The 24,343-nt window shown below is 50.2% G+C and overlaps 1 protein-coding gene across 1 annotated transcript; it reads left to right on the top strand.

The window, feature by feature from the left end:
• Window positions 1-917: 917 nt before the first annotated feature.
• On the top strand, window positions 918-23,569 carry eif2b3 (eukaryotic translation initiation factor 2B, subunit 3 gamma). The gene is made up of 12 exons (XM_084708366.1): window positions 918-1,221; window positions 1,491-1,647; window positions 2,594-2,751; window positions 7,299-7,458; window positions 7,863-7,974; window positions 13,492-13,581; window positions 14,871-15,004; window positions 15,278-15,480; window positions 15,638-15,700; window positions 16,019-16,167; window positions 19,534-19,637; window positions 23,381-23,569. The coding sequence occupies exons 2-12, from the start codon at window positions 1,500-1,502 to the stop codon at window positions 23,431-23,433; spliced, it is 1,374 nt and encodes a 457-aa protein (XP_084564492.1). The 5' UTR covers window positions 918-1,221; window positions 1,491-1,499; the 3' UTR covers window positions 23,434-23,569.
• The last annotated feature ends 774 nt before the right edge of the window (window positions 23,570-24,343 follow it).

Below are 24,343 nucleotides of genomic sequence, written 5' to 3'. Positions count from 1 at the left end.
CTTGAAAATGATAAGTGCTTTTTTCAGTCTAAATAATTATTTGCATGCATTTTTTGACTCAAAATGTTGTGTTATTTTGTTAATCCTATACTATTCTCAAAGTGATGTTCGTATTGTAAAACAGTTCATTGGATTTCATTAGTATCCACTTAACCAGTTAATCTTACAGTTTTTTTGGCAGACAATCTTGAACACATGATGATCTGGGTGGTCTTTTAGTCCAAATTTCTCACGTCTTCAAACATTCCTCTTTCAACGAGGGAGTGCGTCAAGGTGACCAGAGCACTTTGGTATGTTTCCTCTCTGCTCATGTCATTGTACAGTTTTTATTGAGTTTAATGAGTTACAGAATTAAGACTTGCACAAAAAACACGACAAAACGTTGTACAGTAGCCTACAAGAGCTAATGTGACAGCTTGCTAACTTTGAGTTCCACTACTTTTTTATCTTTCTGTCTGTCTCCCTAGTTTGTCTCCCCCACTCTCTTTTCCTTCTTCCCCCTCAGTGAGTTGCATAAGGCCTGTCCTGCTATTCCTCCGCGTCCTCTGCAGGCAGCTACCAATGAAGCTCATCTCCTGTCCAGAGAAAACAAAGACAGGCTACATTCCCAGAGTTCAATTTGCTGTTACATAGCTGCTCTGTGAATTGGGGTTTGAGCTGCAGTCTGGAAGACCTGGGTGGCTGCTAATCTGTGAGGAGGAATGAGCGGGGGTCTGACACACTCGCACGCACGCACGCACAAACACGCACACACGCGTGTGTAAGCACGCTTCCTAAAACAATAAAGAAGATGATGCTGCTGATAATTATGATTTACAAACATTATGTCTGATTAAAATATACCATTTCTTGACTTGTGTGCTGAATTCTGGATAGGAACCATTGCAGAGACTACGTTTCCACACGGAGATATTTCAACGCAGGTACTCAAATGTCATCAGCCTGTGCAATGCTGCAGCAACAACATAGTCTGTTGGGCCACTAACTTATTTCATTATTACATTTTAAATGTTAATTATATTAACGCAGCGTATTACCAGTATAACAAGACGTTTTATCGTTCTTTGCTAAACCAGCGCTAACGTCAGGAACTAATTCACCAGGTTATAATAGTTCTGAAGCTAGCCTGCTAGCTACATTCCACATTAGCAGCAAGTGCATATTTCATTCTGTTTGGTCACAGACATTTCGTCTAGCCGTCTTCTGTGTGCTAAGTGACAGGTAAGTACACTTACTCCTTTTCGCTTAGCTTGCCCCCTAGTTACTGAGAAAAGAGAAAGTAGCAACAGTTGTAGGCTAAGAATCAATAAAAAATTATGGACATCGTCGTAAAAAAAAACCTTGCTTAGACCACCATCTTAGTGTAGTCCATACGTGCATTAGGTCCCCCCCCGTACCGTAGTTTTTTTTTTTCATTTTAGAGACATAGTATCTTGCCAAAAAGGATGATAATATACTCAGCATTGTATGTCTGTGTGTGATGTTTCCAGTTGTGTGAGATGGAGCTACAAGCGGTACTGATGGCCGCTGGCGGGGGGTCCCGCATGATGGACCTTACCTACAATACCCCTAAACCTCTTCTACCCGTTGGCAACAAGCCCCTCTTATGGTACCCCCTAAACCTGCTGGAGAGAGTGGGCTTTGAAGGTAACTCTCTCTCTCTCTCTCTCTCTCTCTCTCTCTGTCTCTGTCTCTGTCTCTGTCTCTGTCTCTCTCTCTCTCTCTCTCTCTCTCTCTCTCTCTGTCATACAGCCCTAGACCTAAAAGTTTAGCTTGTTTGGCTGGAAGACTTTTACATTTATAAAGGCCACATAGTACATTTTCGCTATGGCAGATCGTACGATCACATGCTATTATTTAGCTTATCGATGAAAACTGGAGTTAGGCTGAGGAATATTTGGTTCCTAATCAGAGGCTTTTTTCTGATGAATGTTCTCCATCCAGTTCTAGTTAAAGCAGCCAGTCCCTGTAGTCTGCGAACGCAGTTTTCTGTCCTGTGCTTCTGTGCTGTATAACCTGGAGTATGAGTGGACAAGTCAAACTGATATTGTATACTTAAGAGAAAATGACATTTTATGAGAAAGAAATAAGAGACATTTTCTTGGACTCTCTAATTGACTGCAGTTGATGCCAACCTTTGATTCAGGCTGTAAGGAACAAGGGTACCATGTTATGAGGTTCATGCTGTTTCAGAGTGCTGCTCCACACCTGGCTGAAATGTAAGGCAGTGTATGAGCTCTCTCTGTGTCTCTTTGTGTCTGTCTTTGTCTCTGTGTCTGTGTCTCTTTGTATCTTTCTTTCTCTCTCTGTGTCTGTGTGTGTTTGTCTCTCCCTCTCTTTCTTTTTCTCTCTCTCTCTGACTCTAAAGGGTCTATGCATGGCATCATGTTTTTGACTGATGTTGAAAGTACTTTGAGCCTCAACAGCCTTGGACCATATTAGCAAATAACATTAATACTGCAGTTGACGCACTACACAAACCAACCATGGACAGACTCTCAAAACACTCAAGTCTGTGCGCCTCACAACACAAACGATCCTCCGTCCAGTTTCCCTGTACCGATCCACGCTGTCTGCTCGTTCTCTGATGCAGAGGTCATCGTCATCACAACCAAGGAGGTCCACAAGATGATCAGCACAGACCCTAAGATGAAGCTGGACGTGAAGATGAAGCTGGACGTGGTGTGCATCCCGGAGGACGCCGACATGGGCACAGCCGACGCCCTCAGACACATCCAGCAGAAGGTCAAGGTATGTGCCCGACTGGTACGACGCCCTCAGACACATCCAGCAGAAGGTCAAGGTATGTGCCCGACTGGCAGATGCAGTCAGTAACCAACCAAGTCGCCTTGCTCAGTCAGTAAGCCTCCTCCCAGTGAAATGGATTCTATTCGGACAGTAATAAAGTATTTTTTTCCAGGTGCTGTGTGTGCTCTTGTTTGCGTATGTCAGTGTAGTTGTCAGTGGGAACAGTTGGTGTGTGAGGGAGGCCTGTGCTCCACCTGAGCCCAGCAGTGAGGCTGGGGTCAGTGGGGAGGTAGAGGGGGGCCTGTGCTCCTCCTGAGCCCAGCAGTGAGGCTGGGGTCAGGGGGGAGGTAGAGGGGGGCCTGTGCTCCTCCTGAGCCCAGCAGTGAGGCTGGGGTCAGGGGGGAGGTAGAGGGGGGCCTGTGCTCCTCCTGAGCCCAGCAGTGAGGCTGGGGTCAGGGGGGAGGTAGAGGGGGGCCTGTGCTCCTCCTGAGCCCAGCAGTGAGGCTGGGGTCAGTGGGGAGGTAGAGGGGGGTTGTGGAGGCTGCAGATCCTGTGTGCCGCTGGGCAACCACTGATCCGTGTGTTCCTGGCCTGGGCCTCCACCTAGAAGCATGGAGAAGTGCTTCATTTCACCTGCTGAAAACCTCAACCCCCCCCCCCCCCAAACACACACACACGCAAACTCACACATACACACACACACCCCTCCCCGCTCTCCTCTAGATCCTCTCCCCCCCTCGCTTCTTCTCATTCTCCAAACAAATGATGTCATAGTACAGCTAGACTCCTGCCGTCCGGGTTAGAGACCGTATCATTAAGACTCAACCTGCAGCACAGACATGCACACACACACACACGACTGAGATACTGAGTGAGATAGATTGAGAGAGAGAGAAAGACAGACAGAGACAGAGTGAGAGAGTGAGAGAGTGATAGAGTGAGAGTGAGTGACATACAGACAGACAAGCAGAGAAAGCCAGCTCCAGCATGCTCACAGTATACTGTTATCTTCTCTAATGTAACTTAATGGTAGACTAGATTAAAGCAGAGTTGCAATGCCCCCAAGGCACACACACACACACACATACAGTCACACAATAACACGCATGCACATAAGTGGAGTGATGAGAGATGAGGCCAGGCAATGGGGCACCAAATCCCCACATAGGGGGATCTCTCTCTCTGTCGCTCTCTCTCTCTCTCTCTCTCTCACAAACACGCACACACTGCTCCTCTGACATCTCCTCACTAACACAGGACTGTGGAAACAGATGGGTGTTTCTGTTCTATTACAGTAATGACAAGGAGTGCCATTTAGCAGTAAGCTGTCTATTGAAAGATGTGCGGTAAGCATTAATCCCCAAATTGACTGTCGATGGTGATCTTGGCAGGCGTCTCACCCATAAGATAAGGGGCGCGTCTGACGTGCGTCTCTTCAAACGACGAGGCCTCGTTTTTACGAGCATGTTTCACTTGGTTTTAGATTGCGAAGGATTAAGCCAAATTGACTCCTCCAAACTGCCTCTAAATCGGGTAGACAACGAAGGGTTGTCGCATCATCTGACGAGCATTGAAAGGCTTCCTCAGCGTCTATCATCGAAAAGACGACAAGTACCAGCACAGGCTTTGCTGCTGCATTCTGGGCCGTTAAGATCAAGCATCCAGGGCCATTGTTCTTGGGGTGTGTGTGTGTCCCACAGCTATGTGTGTGTGTGTGTGTGGACACAGGAGACATGAGGGAGGGAGGGAGGGAGGCGGAGGGGTCAGGAGTTCTTCTTCTGCTCCCCACCTGCCAGTGCGTCTCTCCTCTCCTGGCTGAGCTCTCACGCTCACAGACAGCCTGCCCGGCAGATGAAGGCTCTCGAACCCGCGTGGGGACATGGTGAAATGTACCTGACCGGATCGCACGTGGACGATGACCCGTTGGAAGGGTTTTCGCAAATTCGAAAAGTAGTACATGGGCGTTGACGTGAATGTGTTTCGACAAAGCGGCCACGCTGTGAAGACGTCGTCTTATGTGCAGGGTGATGTCTCCCCTGTGTGTGTGTGTGTGTGTGTGGGGGGGGGGACACATGCAATCTGAGTGAAACCCTAGATGGAGGCTTGTCATTGGAATGTCTCACTACTGACAGCCTTCAGCAACTTAACAGTGCAACTGGGGGTGTCTGATTGCTGAGCTCCGCTCTACATTTGTCTCTCCTCTCCTCTACTTTCTCCTCTCCCCCCCCCTCCCCCCCCCCCTGCATCCAGGGTGGTCTCACCTGGCAGTGAGCAGGCCCAGCCAGTGTGTGCGGGTGGCCCTGACCTAAACAGCAGAGATCAGGCCTGCTGACAGGCCAGCAGCCCAGCCCTGGTCACATGATCCCACAGCTGATACCATTCCACTGTCACAGAAGACCCCCAGAGCCCATGCCATGCCTAGCCCTCTGCCTAACTCTGCCCAACTCCGTGTCCTTGTGCTTACACAGGTAGCCTCTAATAAACGGCCTCCAGCCACAACCTCCACCCATAGCTTTTCCTCACAACCTCTACCCACAACCTCCACCCACAACCTCTACCCACAACCTCCACCCATAGCTTTTACCCACAACCTCTACCCACAACCTCCACCCATAGCTTCTACCCACAACCTCCACCCACAATCTCTACCCACAACTTCTACCCACAACCTCCACCCACAACCTCCAACCACAACCTCCACCCATAACCTCTACCCACAACCTCCACCCACAACCTCCACCCATAACCTCTACCCACAACCTCCACCCATAGCCTCTACCAGCACTCACCACCGACAACCTCTCAACACAGCCTCCACCCACCTCCTCCACCCACTGCCTCCAGGTTATAGCCTGTGGGGAAAGTATCTATGTCTTACGGCAACACAAAGTCTCCAGGCCACTTTTGGTTCAGTCTGGAAATAGCCATTAGAGTCTGACAGGATCGTTTTCCCCTGACATTGTGACTGGGGGCTAATGGGGCCAGATGATCCAGCCTGTTGACAGCACACATCAGTGTATAGCCAGATGGACCCACTGGTACAGTATTAGCTAATCGCTACACATGGTAGTTAAGATGAAGATGATAAATGCTGTTCTATTTTTTTGTGAGATGTGTAAGAGATACTGTATCTGGGAAGAGAAAAAAACGACTTTTGCAGTCAGTTGCTTGACAAACTTGAATGGTCTATTCGGTGAATAGGCATAGATTTACGGTTTAAATAACGCATAAATGGATGCTGGGATCTTTCATGGAGAAATGAAACTCGACCCCCAACCCTCTAATGTCTGCACCAGCATTTAAACCTGACTAGTAATGCTTATACAGTGTCATACAATAAGCGAGTGAGAGAAAAGAATGGGGCGGGGGGGGGGGGGGGGGGGTTGCATAGAGGTTCTCTGGGGGTTGATGGGGCCCTCTGGTTCAGTGTTATCTGTTGACCATGTGTGCTGCCTCCCTGTTATGCTACGCTGTGCGCCGCGTGCAGAACTGAAAGCCACGGCCTACTAGTGACGACCAACAGGCAGACCAGGCAGCTCGGAGGCAAATTAGGCAAACAGGCATGTAGGCCGGTCAGGGTTGAGCTCGCTCAGCTTTTTCTCTCCTGTCCTCTTCTCTCCTCCACTCCTCCCCTCCACTCCTCTCCTCTCTCCAGGCCTCCCCAATGAGGCGTGTAGCTTTATAGAGCCATGCACGCTAGAACGGGGGCCCCCCTCTCCCCAGCCTTCGGCTCCTCTGTTTATTTATCCACAGGCCTGGAGATGGGCACAGCAGATGGGGAGCAGACAGCTCAAACAGAAACAATGGCGAAGGCTGTGAGGACTCGTGGAGTCCGGGACCAGCCCCAGGCTGCTTCTCTCTGCGTGGCCCCTCCAGCCCTGTGGTGTGGCTAGGCTACGCTACGCTACGCTAAGCTAACAGTGGACGGGAGACGGGAGACAGGAATGCTCGATATTTATAATCAAGGAGGTCCACCACATCTCCTGTGAACGTCTCTCTCTCTCTCTCTACCCCTGGCCCCCCTTCATAAACCGCGGCTGTCGTTAGGGGTAACGCTGCCAGGCACTTCACGCGCTGACGGTTCTTCATGGAGCGTCCTCGCCCCCGTATGTTGAGGCCCGTGCGCACGCCACCGCCGCCGTCCAGATGCGCCCGGGCCCAGAAGGCCTGGCTGCTAAGAGCGTAACGTAAACGTCGAGCGGAATAAACTAGCGTCGCGAGCGGAGAGTGTGACGTATGTTCTTGTTGTGTGTGGTCAGAGGACGACCGAAGGCTTGTTTGGATTCTCTGGATGGGCGGTTTTACGTTAGGATGAATATGTTCCTAGTCACAGATGTAGAAGACAACGGAGCCGAATGTCTTCTGATAAACAAACGGAACTGGTACCGCTAGACGGTCACTGTGGTTCGCCGGTTCACCTCAGACGACTGTTTTCAGTAGAATTATGATTCGAATATTGAATATTGTAAGTGTGGAGTGTTTGGGCGAATGGTGATTCAACTTCCTGGATATGAGTCGATCCCCCCCCGTGTGTGTGTGTCTCCCCCCAGACAGACATCCTGGTGGTGAGCTGTGACCTCATCACGGACGCGGCGCTCCACGAGGTGGTGGACCTGTTCCGGGCCCACAACGCCACGCTGGCCATGCTGATGAGCAAGGCCCACGAGTTCACCGAGACCGTGCCGGGGCAGAAGGGCAAGAAGAAAGCAGGTAGGGCTTCAGACGTCCCCTCCACCACCCCGGGGACTCACCGGGAGCCTCAGTCTCTGAGGCCGGGGCCTCTCATCGTCACACCCGACAGCTGGTTTAGATACCGCAGCGGAAACGCCATGCTGCCTTAGAAGCTCTGTAGATGCATGGGTCATGCATGCAAAAGGTCACAGGTTGAAAATCCTTAATTTGATGAATACGTTCATTTAATGAACGTGTTATGTAAGATTTGACGGTTTCAAACTTGAAATGGCGTTACATGTGACGCATCCACTGTATGTGGCGCATGATGGTCGTCAGACTCTCATGGTGTTGGCTCAGATGATGTCTAATGCTCCAAACTGCTGCTGTGTGTTTCTGTGCGTGTGTGTGTGTGTGTGTGCGTGCGCGTGTGTGTGCCCCAGGTGAGCAGAGGGACTTTGTGGGCGTGGACGGCACGGGGAAGCGCCTCCTTTTCCTGGCCAATGAGGCGGACCTGGAGGAGGGGCTAGCCGTCAGGAAGTCCATCATGAGGAAGTGAGTTTTCCTGCCAGTCAACCAGTGTGTGTGGCTCCTCCGCGCATGCTGTGTCACCACACAGCATGGTAGCACAACCAGAGTCAGATCCCCTCCCTAGCCTTTCTAATGTCCTGTCGCATTCCCTACCTCCTCCTCCTCCCTCTTCTCTGCAGCACCTCCTCCTGCCTCCGTCCCTTCTAGACCAGACCTCTTGCCCCAGCTTAGTAACTGGCTGCTGTGGCGGCGCCCACCCTCTTTTCCCCCTTTCTTTTCTCTTTCACCTCCCTCTCTTTTTCCCTTTCTCGCGTCCATAAAGAGTTGTTTTTTCAAGAGGCTTTGGGTTGAGGTGGGTGGTTGTGTGTGTGTGTGTGTGTGTGTGTGTATGTGTGTGTGAACTGCACTCGGCGCCTGCACACACTTGTTGGTCTAAGCTTCCTAATCCCCCATGTCATCACTACTACGTGTCTTAGATTGGGTTGTGTTGTTCGGCCAGGACAAAGCAGAGCTTGGTGAAGATCTGGCTCCTGGGGATTTTGAGTCCGTCCCCTTCTTTTGTTCCTTACTTACTCTGGTTTAAGGTTCTACTCTGGAGTCCTTGGTCCTGGACTGTGGGTCCTGGCTCTGGTCCTGGTCTGTCTCTCCAGTCTGTTCAGTCCTGACTGATTCTGGGCTTATCTCTAAGCCTTACTTCTTCCTAGGCCCTAGTCCTTAGTCCTCTAACCTAAACATTAGTCCTGGTCCTGGGACTGTACCTTAGTCTTGGTCCTAGTCCTCAGTCCTCTACCCTAGTCTTCAGTCCTGTACCCTAGGCATGGTCCTGGTCCTGTACCCTAGTCTTCAGTCCTGTACCCTAGTCCTCAGTCCTGTACCCTAGTCTTCAGTCCTGTACCCTAGTCCTCAGTCCTGTCCCCTAGGCCTGGTCCTGTACCCTAGTCCTGGTCCAGTACCCTAGGCCTGGTCCTGTACCCTAGGCCTGGTCCTGTACCCTAGTCTTCAGTCCTGTACCCTAGGCCTAGTCCTGTACCCTAGTCTTCAGTCCTGTACCCTAGGCCTGGTCCTGTACCCTAGGCCTGGTCCTGTACCCTGGGCCTGGTCCTGTACCCTGGGCCTGGTCCTGTACCCAAGGCCTGGGCCTGGGCCTGGGCCTGGTCCTGTGACCTAGGCCTGGTCCTGGGCCTGGTCCTGGGCCTGGTCCTGGTCCTGGTCCTGGTCCTGGGCCTGGGCCTGGGCCTGGGCCTGGGGCTGGTCCTGTACCCTAGGCCTGGGCCTGGTCCTGTACCCTAGGCCTGGTCCTGGGCCTGGGCCTGGGGCTGGTCCTGTACCCTGGGCCTGGTCCTGTACCCAAGGCCTGGGCCTGGGCCTGGGCCTGGGCCTGGTCCTGGGCCTGGGGCTGTGGGTCGTGTTGTGTGGGAGCGGGTGTTTTGGGAGCTCGTAAATACTTCAGGGAGCCAGAGCCACTGTAAATCCTGCCCAATAAGAGAGAGGCCGCTGCAGCTGCCAGCACGCTTCCCTGCGAGAGGAAATCGTCCCCACACACATGCTAGCGTGTACACGTTCAGACACACACACCCCGGGAAATGTACACAAACACACACATACACCCTCCTAGGATGTCACACACTATCGAGGCAACATACTCAAGCTGAGCTTACACTTTAAGACTTTTATATAGGCCACATATGACCATTTACACACATTCATACAAGACAGGCACCATTTTATCCACACATAAATGCTCAAACATGTCCAACCTCAAGATAACAGGCCTCGTGGTTTTTGACCTGGGAGAACACGGCTCAAACAAGTGCTTTCGAATACTTTCAGCGTCTAAGCTTAAATGCTTACAATGTGAAGTATGCGTGGCTTTGCCCTATTGAGAAATGGGGGGGGGGGTTGGTGGAATGAGTTTGTCTCCCTTGTGATACCTCCAAGCTGGGTCAGTTCAACCCAAAGCCTCAACACCATTGCCATTTATTTCAGCACAGAAGTCAAAGGTCTCCGTTTCAAGGCTGTTCACCTCCACAAGCCCCACACACACACACACACACACACACACACACACACACACACACACACACACACACACACACACACACACTGTCCCATTAACCTTGTTTTTCCCCTCAGCTCTAGGAAGTTTGAGCAGGGTGTTAGTTGTCTGAGAGTCTGCGTCCAGCCCAGCTCCAGTCTCTGGCCTGTTTGTCTAAGCTGTCTCTGTCTCCAGGGTCCTGTCTGCACTGGTATTTAGACAGACATGGACAGGCTGATGTATGGAGGGGGAATGTACCCACACATGCTCCTGGCCTGGCCTGGCCTGGCCTGGTGTCCTACCCTAATGTAACCTGCCTGTTGACTTGACCCTCAGTTGTGGTTGTGCTCTCATAGACCCCTGACAGGGTCTCTGATGACCGGTCTGGTCTGGATCTCAAATCCATTTTCAGAAGTGAATCTCTATGGATCAGGCTTGGTCTTCCTCTCCCTGTAGGTGTGTGTGTGTGAGTGTGTGTGAGAGTGTGTGTGTGATTGGGCGTGATCAATAAAGGTTTCTTCTTCTTTTCGTCGGTCTAGCTCTTAACTTAACTCTTAACCTTCTGTAAGTTTGGGAAAAAACGTCTCCAAAACGTTTTCCCCCCTCCCGATGTTGAGTCATGACTGTTGTGGTCCATCTCCTACTGTAGCTGTGAGTTCTTCCCAGGCCAGAGGATTCTCCCTCCCCCTCCCCCTCTCCCACTCCCTCCCCCACTGTCACTCCCCTCCACCTCCCACATGCCGGCCTGCGGAGGCTGGAAACAGGCTGACCTGGGATCTGAGCCCACCTGACAGTTGATTCCATACTGTGAAGACTCCTGCAAAATCCTGTACATTCCTTTACAACGGGGCTCTGCCTTTCCCTCCCTAGCAGAGGGAAGGCCAAGACTTGGCATTCTAGACACAGGAAGTTACTCAAATAGGAGCTTTTCTCCTCTCACAAAATTCTGTTTTTCGCGAACGATGTTTCTTGGAAGCTGAAATGTTGGCCAGCAGTTTATTTTGACAAGCTCCAGTTGGGATCAATAGTCCATTAGCAGCAGCTCATTTACAATACAACAACACGATCAGAATATACGGTGTGTATATACACACACATAAGTCCTCCACATACCCCACACTGTGGTATCTTTTATATCAAAAAGGCAGCACAGTCGTACCGGTCCACATGGTTCATTTAAGAGGGTTAACAGTGCTGGTACCACAAGCAGTCTTGTCCCACATGCCCCGTGAAACCCACCCCTCCTGCATTCCTCTCCCTGAATAGCAGCAGCCTATTGTGAGGTGACAGGTGGAGGATGGAGCTTTTGACTGTTGGTTCCCAAACCCCCGAGTGGGAACCTCTTTCACCCTCGGCGTTGACACTGTGCTCCGACGAGAGAGGGGTTACGAGGACACGGGTCCTAATGGGGACAGCAGCCCAGGGTAGCTGGCTGTGTACTTTGGACTGGGCCTGTGTTGTTGACACAGACTAGCTCCTGGAGGGTAGTTAGCACCATCCGCAAACTCGTGTACTCGCATACAAACACACACACACACGCACACACACACTCTGTCGTCTTGTATGAGCTAGTAATCAGTATGACCTCAGACAGCGGGGCTGTGGAATGTGCCTGTTTTAGGGGCTGCTAGCCAGCGTAGCATGCTGAGGTTTTTAGTAGCAAGTCATTAAGCTGTTGGTGAGTCACACTCGCCGGAGGACTTTTCCAGATTCTTGTTTCCCTTGTCAGTGTGAACTACAGCAGAGACAGCAACCGGATTCCCCAACATGTGACTGTTTGGGAAATGTAAAGGCTTAGGGTCAGACAGTTGTTCGTGTGTGGTGGCCAAGGTGAATCCATGTGCTTTTGTGGGAAGTTCTCCTATTCCAACTGCTGTCTGTTGTGTCTTAGATTTCAGACTGACCTATTCTGTGACGGAAAATGCCCCCTGTTCATGTCTAGACCATGTTGTCTAGAGTAGTGTCTAGCGAGTATACTCTACCAAAGTTTAGTTAGGCTTTGATTTGGGCCTACCAGGAAGACAGGCCCTGGCCCACTTGTGTGTGTGTTTACACATGGGTGTCCCACGCCATAAACAGCCCCTGTTTTCCTCTCTCACACAAACACAAACACACACTCACACACCAAACATACACCCGTAAGCACGCTGCCACTCAAGAGGATATGACAACATGTTAGCTATTGCATGGAGGAGCACATTGGAACCACGTGTGTGTGTGTGTGTGTGTGTGTGAGGGGGATGTTCTAGAACAGGCCTGCCTCCATTCCTTCGTCTGGTGAATCCAACATATGGTCCCTCTGTGCTGTTTAATGGAAGCACTCAAAAGTTGTCATAATTTACCTCTGCTTTGTTTACCCGCATGTCCGCACCCCTACCATGCCATACCCCCCTCTCTCTCCCCCCGCCCCCCCCGCACACACACACACACACACTATGACACACCATGATTTACACCCCTTGCATCTGGATACCCCATCTGTAAGACCAAACACTCTTGACTCATTTTCAATGTTTCAAATCGTACTCTTCACCCAAGCAAGGCGGACGGACAGGAAGGAGAGTAGGAGAAGGGAGGAAGGGATGGAGGGGGAGTAGGAAAGAAAGAAGGATGAGGGAGGATGGATGCTGATGAAGGGAGGGAGAAGGTGACCTCGGAAGGAAAACACTTTACCCATAGAGGTTTCTATGGCGACAGGGTTTTCTTCTGGTCTTGATTTATAAACACCTTTTCATCCACATCAACCTGTCACCAGCTAGGCTATGTTAAGCAGGCCAGACCAGACCACCCTAGGCCAGAGCAGAGCAGGTCATTAGAGCAGTGATTCACTGCTGGGATCATGGTGGGGAGGCTAGACTGTCAGGGCGTGTCGCTCACCGGAGCCCTCAGCTCTGTCTGAGAGGCTGTTTATAGACTCACCTGGACCAAACATGAGTTAGGTCCACATAAACACCTACACACACGCCCCCTCCCCCCTTCCTACGGACACACCCACACACAACCCCCCTTCACACACACACACACACACACACACACACACACACACTACTCAGTCTGCTTCTGTCTTTTCTCCTGGTCTCCTTCCTCTCCTCCCCTAGACGTCCCCCATGTCACTAGCAGATAGTAAACCTTCTGGGAGGTCCAGCCAGCCGTCTGATTGGTTAGACTGGCCCCGCCATCGGTCGCCATGGCAGCAGCTCCTCCCCGGCTGTTGGCTGCAGGCTTGAGAGAATGGGCCTGGCCGGATGGTACGGTGGCTGGTAGTGGACAATACACAGATGTCACCAGGACACCTCTTGAAGTTTATATCAGCATCTCTGCTTTGTGTCACGCAAACAGTTTAAAACATTCAGACTGTTAGACGTAGTTCATTAAGGAGACCATTTATAATGATGGAATGATTTCCTTCTTTCTCTTTCTTTACATCTCCCTTTCTCCACCTCTCGCTCCCTTTTCATCCTTATGTAACTCTCTCTCTCTCTGTGTTGTTCTCCTCTGCTCTCCAGACATCCCAGGATGCATATTAAAACAGGTCTGGTTGACGCCCACCTGTATTGCCTGAAGAAATCAGTGGTGGAATTCCTGGTTGACAACAAGTAAGTCAGCCGTCGATATCCCCAAAGGTGTCTTTCCGCAAACGCAACCATAATATGCACAGCACTTCCACCTGAGTTGTTCTCCTACAGTATGTACATCATAGCCATGTGTAGTAGCAATCCACATCCATATTCGTTTCGTGTTTAAGCTTGTGTGTGTGTGTCCATACGTGTGCGTGTGGTGTGTTTAGTCAGCCAGGCATTCTAGCTAGGTGTTAATTAGTTTTACTATGTGTCACTGTAGCAGTTTATTAGCCCTTTAGCCACCTGTGAGAGTAAGAGCCAGCCAATCACCTCAGCTCTACAACTCACTTCCTGCCACAACTTCCTGTTTACTTCCTGTGCTTTAATCAGACGTTTTGGTCATTGGCTAAACCCTACCTAACCAGAAAAGGCTTGAATGGGAAAGAGGACATAGTAATTGCACCCCCCTCCCACCCTCCTGTCCCCCCTCCCCTCCATCCACTCCAACCTTCTTCCTCTACCTCCTGGTTCCCCCCTCTGCGCCTGCCCCGCCTTGCTCTCAGCCTCAGGCCCTTTGTGCTGGTTCAAACTGGCATTGTGAGGCGTCCCAACAGCTCCTTTAAGTGGTGGTGGAAATAAACGCAGGTGGCATGAACATGGGTTCCCTCTTCTTCTCTCTCCTTCCAGCGTTCCCTCCACTCCTCCTCAGCCCTGCCCTCTTCTCCTGTTCCCCACCTCCTCTCCTCAACACTAATCTCCTCGCTCCTCCTCCTCCCGTGTTGCATACCATTTTAATTTACAGTCTTCTTCCTGATATTAATATCATTTCTACTAATCTGCTCAAACTTCTCGTCTGTCCTCCCCTCCCTTCTCTCAAAATCCTTATCCTTCCTCCCTCCTTACCTCTCTCTCTTTCTACCTTCACACATCCCTCTCTCTGTCTCTCTCTCCCTCTCTTTCTTGACAAGCCTCTACCATGGTTCACTCAAGAGAGTGAGATTGCAGGCCTACAGAGGGTTTAAAAACCTGCATGGCCATCCATTCAGTCTGAGAGGAAACCAGGAACTAGTGCTCTCGTTTGTTTCTCTTTCTCACTAATCACTGCCTCTCTGTCCCTCCCCCCTCCCTCTCTTTTCACCATCAATCCCCATCTCTCTCGGTATAATTAATGTGGCTTGTAAAATGTGTAAAAGCCCCCCCCCCACACACACATCACTCGTTCATCCGTTCTTGCCCCTACCACCTGACCTCACCCGCCTGCCAGTTGCCCCTAACCGCTGGTCACTGCTGACACCATCATCAGTGGGTGACGTGCCTCTCCCCAGGTCCATCTCCTCCATCCGGGGCGAGCTGGTCCCATACCTGGTGAGGAAGCAGTTCTCCAGGGCTAGCAGCTGTCCCAAGGACAAGGAGGACCCTGACCAGGATCTGAACAGGAAGGACGGGAACTCCAGCCTGGGTGAGACCGAAGGACCCTCACATTGAAGCCTAGTGCTCGTCTAAACACACCCTGGGGAGCTGACACTATGAGGCCTATCTGCGTCTCGACTGGAAATAAACCAAACCAGATCTTTACCGATCTGCTCTCGATTGCTCTTGTCTGGCACCATGTAACCCAAGCTCCTCCCCCCAAAAAAATATCAAGCCCCGCCCTTCTAGAACATTGTAAGTCAGTAAGAGGTAGCGTCCCTAGCTATCTCCTGGTGATGGAGCCTGTGTCCTCGTCCTCCAGAGATCCTGCGGATGGCGCCCGTGGACGAGCCCCTCCTGCAGCTGGCCCGCGAGCGCTCCTGCTGGAACGACCACGGCGGCGACATGAGCGCCGCCTACCATGGCGGCCGCCTGCGCTGCTACGTGCACGTCATGGAGGACGACGGCGAGGGCGTGTGCTACCGCGTCAACACGCTGGCGACCTACATCGAGGCCAACCGCCTGGTGAGGGCCGTCTTCTGGCACGAGGCGACCGGTGCCCGGTTTGGTGGCCCGGGTCGTTTTTGTGGAGACGTTCAGTCGTGGCCCGTGTGGTCGGCGCTCTGAGCAGCCCAGGGGGGTATCAGCAGATGTGTAAAGGCCATGTCCTCTCCCTCCTCAGGCCCCTAAACTGTGTGAGGAGCCTGCTGTCCATCCAACTGCTGTCGTCTCTGAGAGATGTCAGGTGAGCGGACCAGGACGCTCCAATAGAATAGACCCTCCCTCCGCTCCAGCTACAAAACAGCTAAATAAGACACGTATTATAGCACATTTTAATTGCAGCTTTATTCCTTGCTGCGTGTGTGTGTGTGTGCGTACCTGTGTGTGTGTGTGCGTACCTGTGTGTGTGTGTGTGTACCTGTGTGTGCGTACTTCTGTATGTGTGTGTGTCCGTACCTGTGTGTGTGTGTGTGTGTGTGTGTGCGTACCTGGGTGTGTGTGGGTGTGTGGGTGTGTGTGTGTGTGTGTGTGTGTGTGTGTGTGTGTGTGTGTGGGGCCTCAGGTGGGAGCAGACAGCATCATCGGAGCGTCCTGCCAGCTGGCAGACAAGACGTCCATCAAGAGGTCGACTCTGGGAGCCTCCACCACCGTCAGAGAGAAGGTCAAGGTCACCAACTCCATCATCATGCATGGGGTCACCATCGAGGAGGGGTAAGACACACTGCAGCGCTCGTCTGCCCGGACACTCCAAAGGGTAAAGCCCATGGGCTACACTGTGCCAGACAAGAGCAATGGAGAGTGGATACTCAAGTAGTCTTATGTAAATTCATTATTGTCAGTGTAGATGTAGAGAGCCATACACTTTCGGTAGGATTAATGATGAATGGATGAGCTGCCACACATAGCTGAAGAAGTATTGTGTGTTGTTTTAGATTAGGGTTAGGTTATATGGTTAGGTTATATGGTTAGGTTACATGGTTAGGTTATATGGTTAGGTTATATGGTTAGGTTATATGGTTAGGGTTAGGGTTAGGTTATATGGTTAGGGTTAGGGTTAGGTTATATGGTTAGGGTTAGGTTATATGGTTAGGGTTAGGGTTAGGTTATATGGTTAGGGTTAGGGTTAGGTTATATGGTTAGGGTTAGGTTATATGGTTAGGTTATATGGTTAGGTCATATGGTTAGGTTATATGGTTAGGTCATATGGTTAGGGTTAGGTTATATGGTTAGGTCATATGGTTAGGTCATATGGTTAGGTTATATGGTTAGGTTATATGGTTAGGTTATATGGTTAGGTTATATGGTTAGGTTATATGGTTAGGTTATATGCATAACCTAGCTCAACATGTACTCACTGTCCAGATGATGCTCACAGGGAGTTGAACTGGGTGATATACTTGAGCTTACTTTGGACAACTGGACATTGATAAATGCCACTGAGTGAGTGAGAGAATGTGAGTGTGTTTGTGTGGGTTGTATGAGTGTGTGCACGTGTGTGTGCTCATGTCTGTTTCTGTGTGTGTGTGTGTGTGTGTGTGTGCATACCTGCCTGTGAGGGGGTGGGCAGCTGTGTGTGTGTGTGTGTGTGTGTGGTTTGGGGGGCAGGGGCTTGTTGTGTGTGATATGTGGGGGCAAACAGAGAGCACCATGTTGACAATGTCTATTGGGGTTCAGTCAAGCGGAGCCCAGTTACAACGTCATACATAAACACATAGGTGATGAATGCACACAGTTAAACGAGGCTACAGATTCTCACCAACAACATGGTGTCTTCATCGATCCTCCTCAGTGGGGTAAACAATGTAATAAGACCAGAGACTGGAAGCAGGACAGAGGAGACACATGGGTCTCATTTAGTCTTTTGCTTTTTACCCAAATCAAATTAACCGAGTTACTCTTCAGCAGATTCATTGAACAAGGACTAGTGATACACGAATAGTGCTCTGTCTGTTCCCAGTTTAGCATTAGCTGACATCTTCTAATTGAAAAAAAAGAAAAAAAAGAAGTGTTTTCACTCCAGCTGTTTGTGGTGAAAGGATGTTCCTCAGGGCCCAGGCGGGCCTGGGAGCAGGACATGGCCGACTGTGAGAAGAACCACTGAGAGGTAGAATGGGAGTCTGTTATATGCAATCCAGACTGGGTCTAAATCCCAGAGAAGAAGCTTTATCGGTCCAGAGTCGTGGTCTGAACCCACTAGTCTCTCCTCTGTGAGGGGCCTGGGAGGTCTCAGAGACCCAGGGACCCTCATGTCTGAGTTGGTACACACATAAAGGAGAACGAAAGACTAAAAGAGTGAAAGAAAGGAAGGGGTAGAGAAAAGAAAGAGGGAAAGAAAGAAATGGCAATTCTTTCTTTCACAACATAAGAAGAGGAGAGAGAGGAAGAAAAAAAATGTAGGAGAGGATTAGGCGATCTGGGGCATGTAAGAGAAGCCTCTTGCATTTCTGGGCTTTTGTTTGCTTGTAGGAGCGCTTGTTTACAAAGCGGAGGATATTTGGGGGTGGGTGAGGTGGGGGGGGCTGCGGCAGGGGTGGGCGGTTAGGGGGGGTTAGGTGGTGGGTGGTTGGGGTGATCTGGGGGGGTCACAGCAAGAAGGAGCGTAGTGTCAGTAATTAGTGGTGTTTCAGGACCAGACTTCTTTGGTGGTCTCTCTCCTTCTCCCTCTCTCCCTGTTTAAAAAACTCCCAGCCTTGTAATCTCCATTTGGCCAGTCACACGCGCGCGTGAGCTCACGCACACACATACGCACACACATACACACGCACACTCATCCACATATCTCAGAAATGCTCCTCTCTCACTCACACACACACACACACACACAGGCAGACACTGTAGCTCTCGAACAAACACAAACGCACACATGTAAATATAGTCACATAAATACACAATCTCACAAACCCTCCTTCCCCTCTCCCTCCCCCCCCCCCCCTCTCCAACCACCTGAATGGAGCGTTGCAGCGCTGGCTACAGCCAATACAAACCTGCCTGTGTGTGGAGAGGAGGCTGGGCCAAGCGAGCCTGCGTCAGAGCCTGGAGGGAGACAGGAGGGTGGCCCCCTCCTCCTGCCCCTCCTCCTGCCCCACAGAGCAGACCCTGTCCCCTCCCTCCCTCCCTCACCTCGCCCAGATGGTCCCTGGAGGCCCCACACACCAGTCCCAGAGATGATTAGCTACTTAATGGGATCTAAACGCTAGACCTAAATAACCCTGTGCCAGCATAGGGATACTAGATATAGTCATAATGATGGATAGAAATCCACCCTGAACACAGGCACTGCTGAGAAACAACAGTGGTTCCTGCTGGACAATACGTGGACATGTTGTGAGAGTGTGTGGCTGCACAAGGACTTCTGAGGTCCGGAATGTCGCAGGTGTGTTTCACCTGTCTCAAATGTCGGACCCACCTTCAGCGGGGTAATAGAAGCTGTCTGGTCTCGTGTTGATGATGTCACTGTATCATTTACACACGCCAAGCCCAGGCTTGTGTTGTCTTTAATATAAATGCTAATCCATGTCTTAAAGACAAAATGAAAGTTGGTGTCAGATTTCAGCTGTCTGTTGGGTGAGCAAAAATGTGTGTGTGTGTGTGCGGGGGTGGGGTGGGGGGGGGTGGGGGGCGTGGCAGGAGGGGGACAAGGTCTTCAGTCGTGCCATTAGAGGACAGACATGAAAGAGAACCGGTTTATTGTAAATATGGTCTTCATGCATCCTAGCAGAAGGTTGGCTCTGACTTGACAAGTGAACACAAAACTGCAAATAAAGTTTTACGGTGCCAAAGTGATCCCAGAAAAATATTATTCTTTAACTGCTGTAAACAGACAGCAAAATGAGGTTTGTGTGTGTGTGAACTCGCACACACGCACACGTGTGTCAGAGAGAGAGAGAGAGAGAGAGAGAGAGAGAGAGAGGACGCGCGCCAAAGTAGTTCAAAGCCAGACTCATGTCATTATTCCAAACATTTGGATCAACATATTGTTTCCCAACTACGACAATATCACAGCTCCATCTGTCTTCAGCTTAGACCTGAAGTCTCTCGCTTCTAACCGTGTGTGTATGTCTGTGTGTTGGTGCGCAGGTGTAACATCCAAGGCAGTGTGATCTGTAGTAACGCACACATCGGCCGGGGAGCGGACATCAAATACTGCCTAGTGGGGAGTGGACAACGCATAGAGCCAGAGGGTGAGGACACACACACACACACACACATACCCACACATATACACACAATGTGCATACATTCAGAATGCATCACTGGCATTTATACAAATTCATTTGCCTCTTGTGCATGTACATAAAGTTGTTGTTGCCATTTTCTGAGTATATGCATGTAACTTTTCTATCTTTATGAGTCTGCTACAGTTAACAAGCGTTTGTGTGTGTGTGTGTGTGTGTGGTGCCACCGCGTGCGCCATGCTTTCTACCCTGCCCTAAGAGTGTATTAAAACTGAACTCAGTGTGTATAATTGAGCTCTATTTTTTCAATATTCTTAATCCTCTTGTCCCTAGATCGTGCTGGGGGGCTGTGTGTGTACTCTGCTGTGTGTTGTTGGGATTTAGGAGGGGGGGGGGGGGTCATATATGCGTGTGTGTTCAAGGATTTGGGTATTGTCTGTTTGTGTGTCTATGTGCCCATTCTTGCCTGTGTTTGTCCACGTTCACGTGTGTGTCCTCGCCTGTGCGTGCGTGCGTGCGCGTCCACGCTTGAATGTGCGTTCGCGCCTGTGTGTGTGTCCATTCCTGTGTGTGTCGGGGGAGGGCTGGTCTGCAGGCTGTTGAATTCTGGGTGGTCCTGGCCTGGTCTCTAACCTCTCCATCAATGACAGGAGCAGAGAGAGCAGAGACCAGAGGCTCCTCTCAGATGGCCACAGGCTGCTCGGCCTAATTGACTGAACAACAGGGGTGTCGCTAGCTAGCGAACGCAGCCTAGCCTACTCCACAGCCGCCGCAGCTACCTTCCCACCGACTGACCCTGGGTGCTTTTCTCCTCCTCTGCGTCCTCTGATCCTCACCTTCTCTCCCTTCTCTTCTAGATAGTGTCTTACCTGCTTTTTGTCTCTTAGGCTGTGTCTCATGCTAGGCTGTGTCTCATGCTAGACTTTCTCATGCTAGACTGTGTCTCATGCTAGACTGTCTCATGCTAGACTGTGTCTCATGCTAGACTGTCTCATGCTAGACTGTGTCTCATGCTAGACTGCCTCATGCTAGACTGTGTCTCATGCTAGACTGCCTCATGCTAGACTGTGTCTCATGCTAGACTGTCTCATGCTAGACTGTCTCATGCTAGACTGTGTCTCATGCTAGACTGTGTCTCATGCTAGACTGTGTCTCATGCTAGACTGCCTCATGCTAGACTGTCTCATGCTAGACTGTGTCTCATGCTAGACTGTCTCATGCTAGACTGTCTCATGCTAGACTGTCTCATGCTAGACTGTGTCTCATGCTAGACTGTGTCATGCTAGACTGTGTCTCATGCTAGACTGTGTCTCATGCTAGACTGTGTCTCATGCTAGACTGTGTCATGCTAGACTGTCTCATGCTAGGCTGTGTCTCATGCTAGACTGCCTCATGCTAGACTGTCTCATGCTAGACTGTCACATGCTAGACTGTGTCTCATGCTAGACTGTGTCTCATGCTAGACTGTGTCTCATGCTAGACTGTCTCATGCTAGACTGTGTCTCATGCTAGACTGTCTCATGCTAGACTGTCTCATGCTAGACTGTGTCTCATGCTAGACTGTGTCTCATGCTAGACTGTGTCTCATGCTAGACTGTCTCATGCTAGACTGTCTCATGCTAGACTGTGTCATGCTAGACTGTGTCTCATGCTAGACTGTCTCATGCTAGACTGTCTCATGCTAGACTGTCTCATGCTAGACTGTGTCATGCTAGACTGTGTCTCATGCTAGACTGTGTCTCATGCTAGACTGTGTCTCATGCTAGACTGTCTCATGCTAGGCTGTGTCTCATGCTAGACTGCCTCATGCTAGACTGTCTCATGCTAGACTGTCACATGCTAGACTGTGTCTCATGCTAGACTGTGTCTCATGCTAGACTGTGTCTCATGCTAGACTGTGTCTCATGCTAGACTGTCTCATGCTAGACTGTGTCTCATGCTAGACTGTGTCTCATGCTAGACTGTGTCTCATGCTAGACTGTGTCATGCTAGACTGTGTCTCATGCTAGACTGTGTCTCATGCTAGACTGTCTCATGCTAGACTGTCTCATGCTAGACTGTGTCTCATGCTAGACTGTGTCTCATGCTAGACTGTGTCTCATGCTAGACTGTGTCTCATGCTAGACTGTGTCATGCTAGACTGTCTCATGCTAGGCTGTGTCTCATGCTAGACTGCGTCTCATGCTAGACTGTGTCTCATGCTAGACTGTCATTTTTCCATCCCTCACTTTGTTCTTTTTTTTTTCATTTATTTTCTGTGGTTGTGGTAGTTGGGACTTGCCCTTGTTCTCCTCTGCTAACCTGGAAAGCACAGGCTTACAGCACAGCCCTCCCCAAAATTACAAGACAGGGACCCCTTTGCTTCCCGCTGCCCTTCCCCCTGCGCCACACACACACACATACACACTCATCCATCCATCACCATGTACGCACACACTCGCAGTTGGTAGTTCATCTCAAAGAGAGTCTACAGTGTGTGCTACAGACTCATAGCCTATCATTATAAAAAGATGACTTCTAATAACCTCCATAAATGACTAAGAATAGCCTGAGGGATGTCAGCCTCTCTGATGAACATCTAAGGCCAAACAGTTGGATTTGATCATATCAAAGTGCTTTGAAAGTTCCCCTTCAAATAGAATGTTCCCCAATCTAAATGAATTAAAAAGTGCCACATCTTTTTTTTTCCCCCTTCCCTTTATTCACTGGTGAGGATAATTAGGGCCATGTTGAACAGTGGTGTTAACCCTCTAAGCCCAATGTGAACCTGAGGCAAACGCTGGGTTGTGATTGGATGCGGTCCTTTGTGTTTTTCTGAAGGGAGTCTCATTTCAAAGGAATTGAAAGAGTTACAGGCTCAGGATCTAGGAACTACATATATCGATTCCGTGGCAACATCTGGACACCTTTGTCAACCTTAAGATACGAGCTTCAATGCCCCACCCAACGACCGATGCGTGTGTGTTTGAGAGTGATGGGTTGTGTGTGGGTTGTGCGTGTGCACCCGTGTGTGTGTGTGTGTGTTTGGGGGGGGGGGGGGGCCGTGTGTGTGTGTGTGTGTCGGGTGGATCATCTCTCTCGTCAGCTGCCCATGGCTGGTAGAAGCATTTGGCCTCCTCTCCTCTCCCTGTATAAAAAGCAGTTAGCAGGCAAGCTCTGCTGTGTGTAGAGACAGAGACCACCCTGTCTACTGGCCACAGACAGACGCCTGCTCACCGCACTCTCCAAGCCTGTCTGTTGTGCCTGGATATCAACAGGTCTGCAGGTGTGTCTAGCAGCTCACAGGAGACACACACACACACACGCCACAATGTGAGTCACACAGCGTGAGCAGAGATATTCCTTCCTCTGTTGTACACAATGAGCACACACTCTCCCCCCCCCCCCCCCCCTGCTTTCTCTCTCTGCGTCTCCTGGTGTTGCATGCTCTACTTCTTTTTACCTCAGACCAGCGAAGGCAAAAGCAGCCTTTTGTGACGAATTCCTTTACACTGTAATATGTCTTCGTGTGCATCATTAATCACCTTCCCCATAGTTTGGTTTGGATTAGCCGTTCAGATCTGGATGGAGACCAGTTAAAGCCTGAGGTCGGGGTCTTCGACTGTCCTGCACAAACACACACACTTCCAGGTGGTGCGTGTGTGTGTTTTCTAGTTGAAATGACCCCCAACAACATGAGCATATGTAGTTGGGAATGATGGAATGTTGTATATGTTCTTAATTTGTCATTGGTCTGTCCTTGTCCCCAGCGGACCGAACCAACGAGGTCATTGTCGGATCCGACCAACTGATGGAGATCTAGACCCAGCGGGGCGGGGCTTACCACCACCACCTCACTCACCAACCAACCAGAGAGCAGAAAACGTCTGACATATAGCTTCTCCATATCTTTTCTTTTTTACATAATGTCAAAAATAAAAGTAACTTTATTTATCAAAGGTCCTTGTGTCTTTGTTGTGTTTAAGATTGTTTTTACAATAAGAATGCTTAATATTTGGTGGGTTCCCTATAATGGACAAGTAAATAAATGTATTTTTTAACCGTTTTTTATAACTCTTCACAGTCACTTTAACCCTAATGTGATCCACACAAAATCATTTGATATATCGGGGTCTGTCCACACATCTTGAAACTGAGGAACCTACCTTTGTCAAGTTTGGTCACAGAGCTTTGCGAGGTGTTTGCCTTGTGACTTTCCATACATTCCTTAACACAGCTACAGCCGGCAAGTGTGTGTTCTGTGTGTGTATGCACGCCACACCGCAGAACAGTGAGAGAGAAGGAACCACAATGGGGGGGTTAAGTTTATTTGTACACAAAAATGGTGAGCTGGACCACCCAAAGAGAACCCATCAAGCCCCACCAAACTCCTCCCATTTTCAACAAACTGCTAGAATGGTTTGAAGCTCAAATTTTCTCTCCCTCACTGTCCTTTCTTTGTCTCTGTTTATCTTTACGTCTCTCTGTCTCTCTCCCTCTGTCTGTACGTCTCTCTCCTGGTGTCTCTCCCTCTCTGTCTCTCTCCTTCTCTGTCTCTCTCCCTCAGTTTCTCTCTCTGTCTCTCTTTCTCCTTCTCTGTCTCTCCCTCAGTTTCTCTCTCTCCCTCTCTGTCTCTCCCTCTCTGTCTCTCCTTCTCTGTCTCTCCCTCTCTGTCTCTCCTTCTCTGTCTCTCTCCCTCAGTTTCTCTCTCTCCCTCTCTGTCTCTCCCTCTC

This window comes from Hypomesus nipponensis, chromosome 10 (assembly GCF_054491055.1).
Source record: "Hypomesus nipponensis isolate SF chromosome 10, ASM5449105v1, whole genome shotgun sequence".
NCBI classification, from domain to species: Eukaryota; Metazoa; Chordata; class Actinopteri; order Osmeriformes; family Osmeridae; genus Hypomesus; species Hypomesus nipponensis.
This window is presented reverse-complemented; position numbering and strand designations above follow the sequence as displayed.

Coding starts and splice junctions, on each gene's coding strand:
- eif2b3 (XM_084708366.1), top strand. CDS start 1,500: ATGGAGCTACAAGCGGTACTGATGGCCGCTGGCGGGGGGTCCCGCATG. Junction 7,459..7,862: donor GAAGGGCAAGAAGAAAGCAG/GTAGGGCTTCAG, acceptor TGTGTGCCCCAG/GTGAGCAGAGGGACTTTGTG. Junction 13,582..14,870: donor GAATTCCTGGTTGACAACAA/GTAAGTCAGCCG, acceptor GCCTCTCCCCAG/GTCCATCTCCTCCATCCGGG.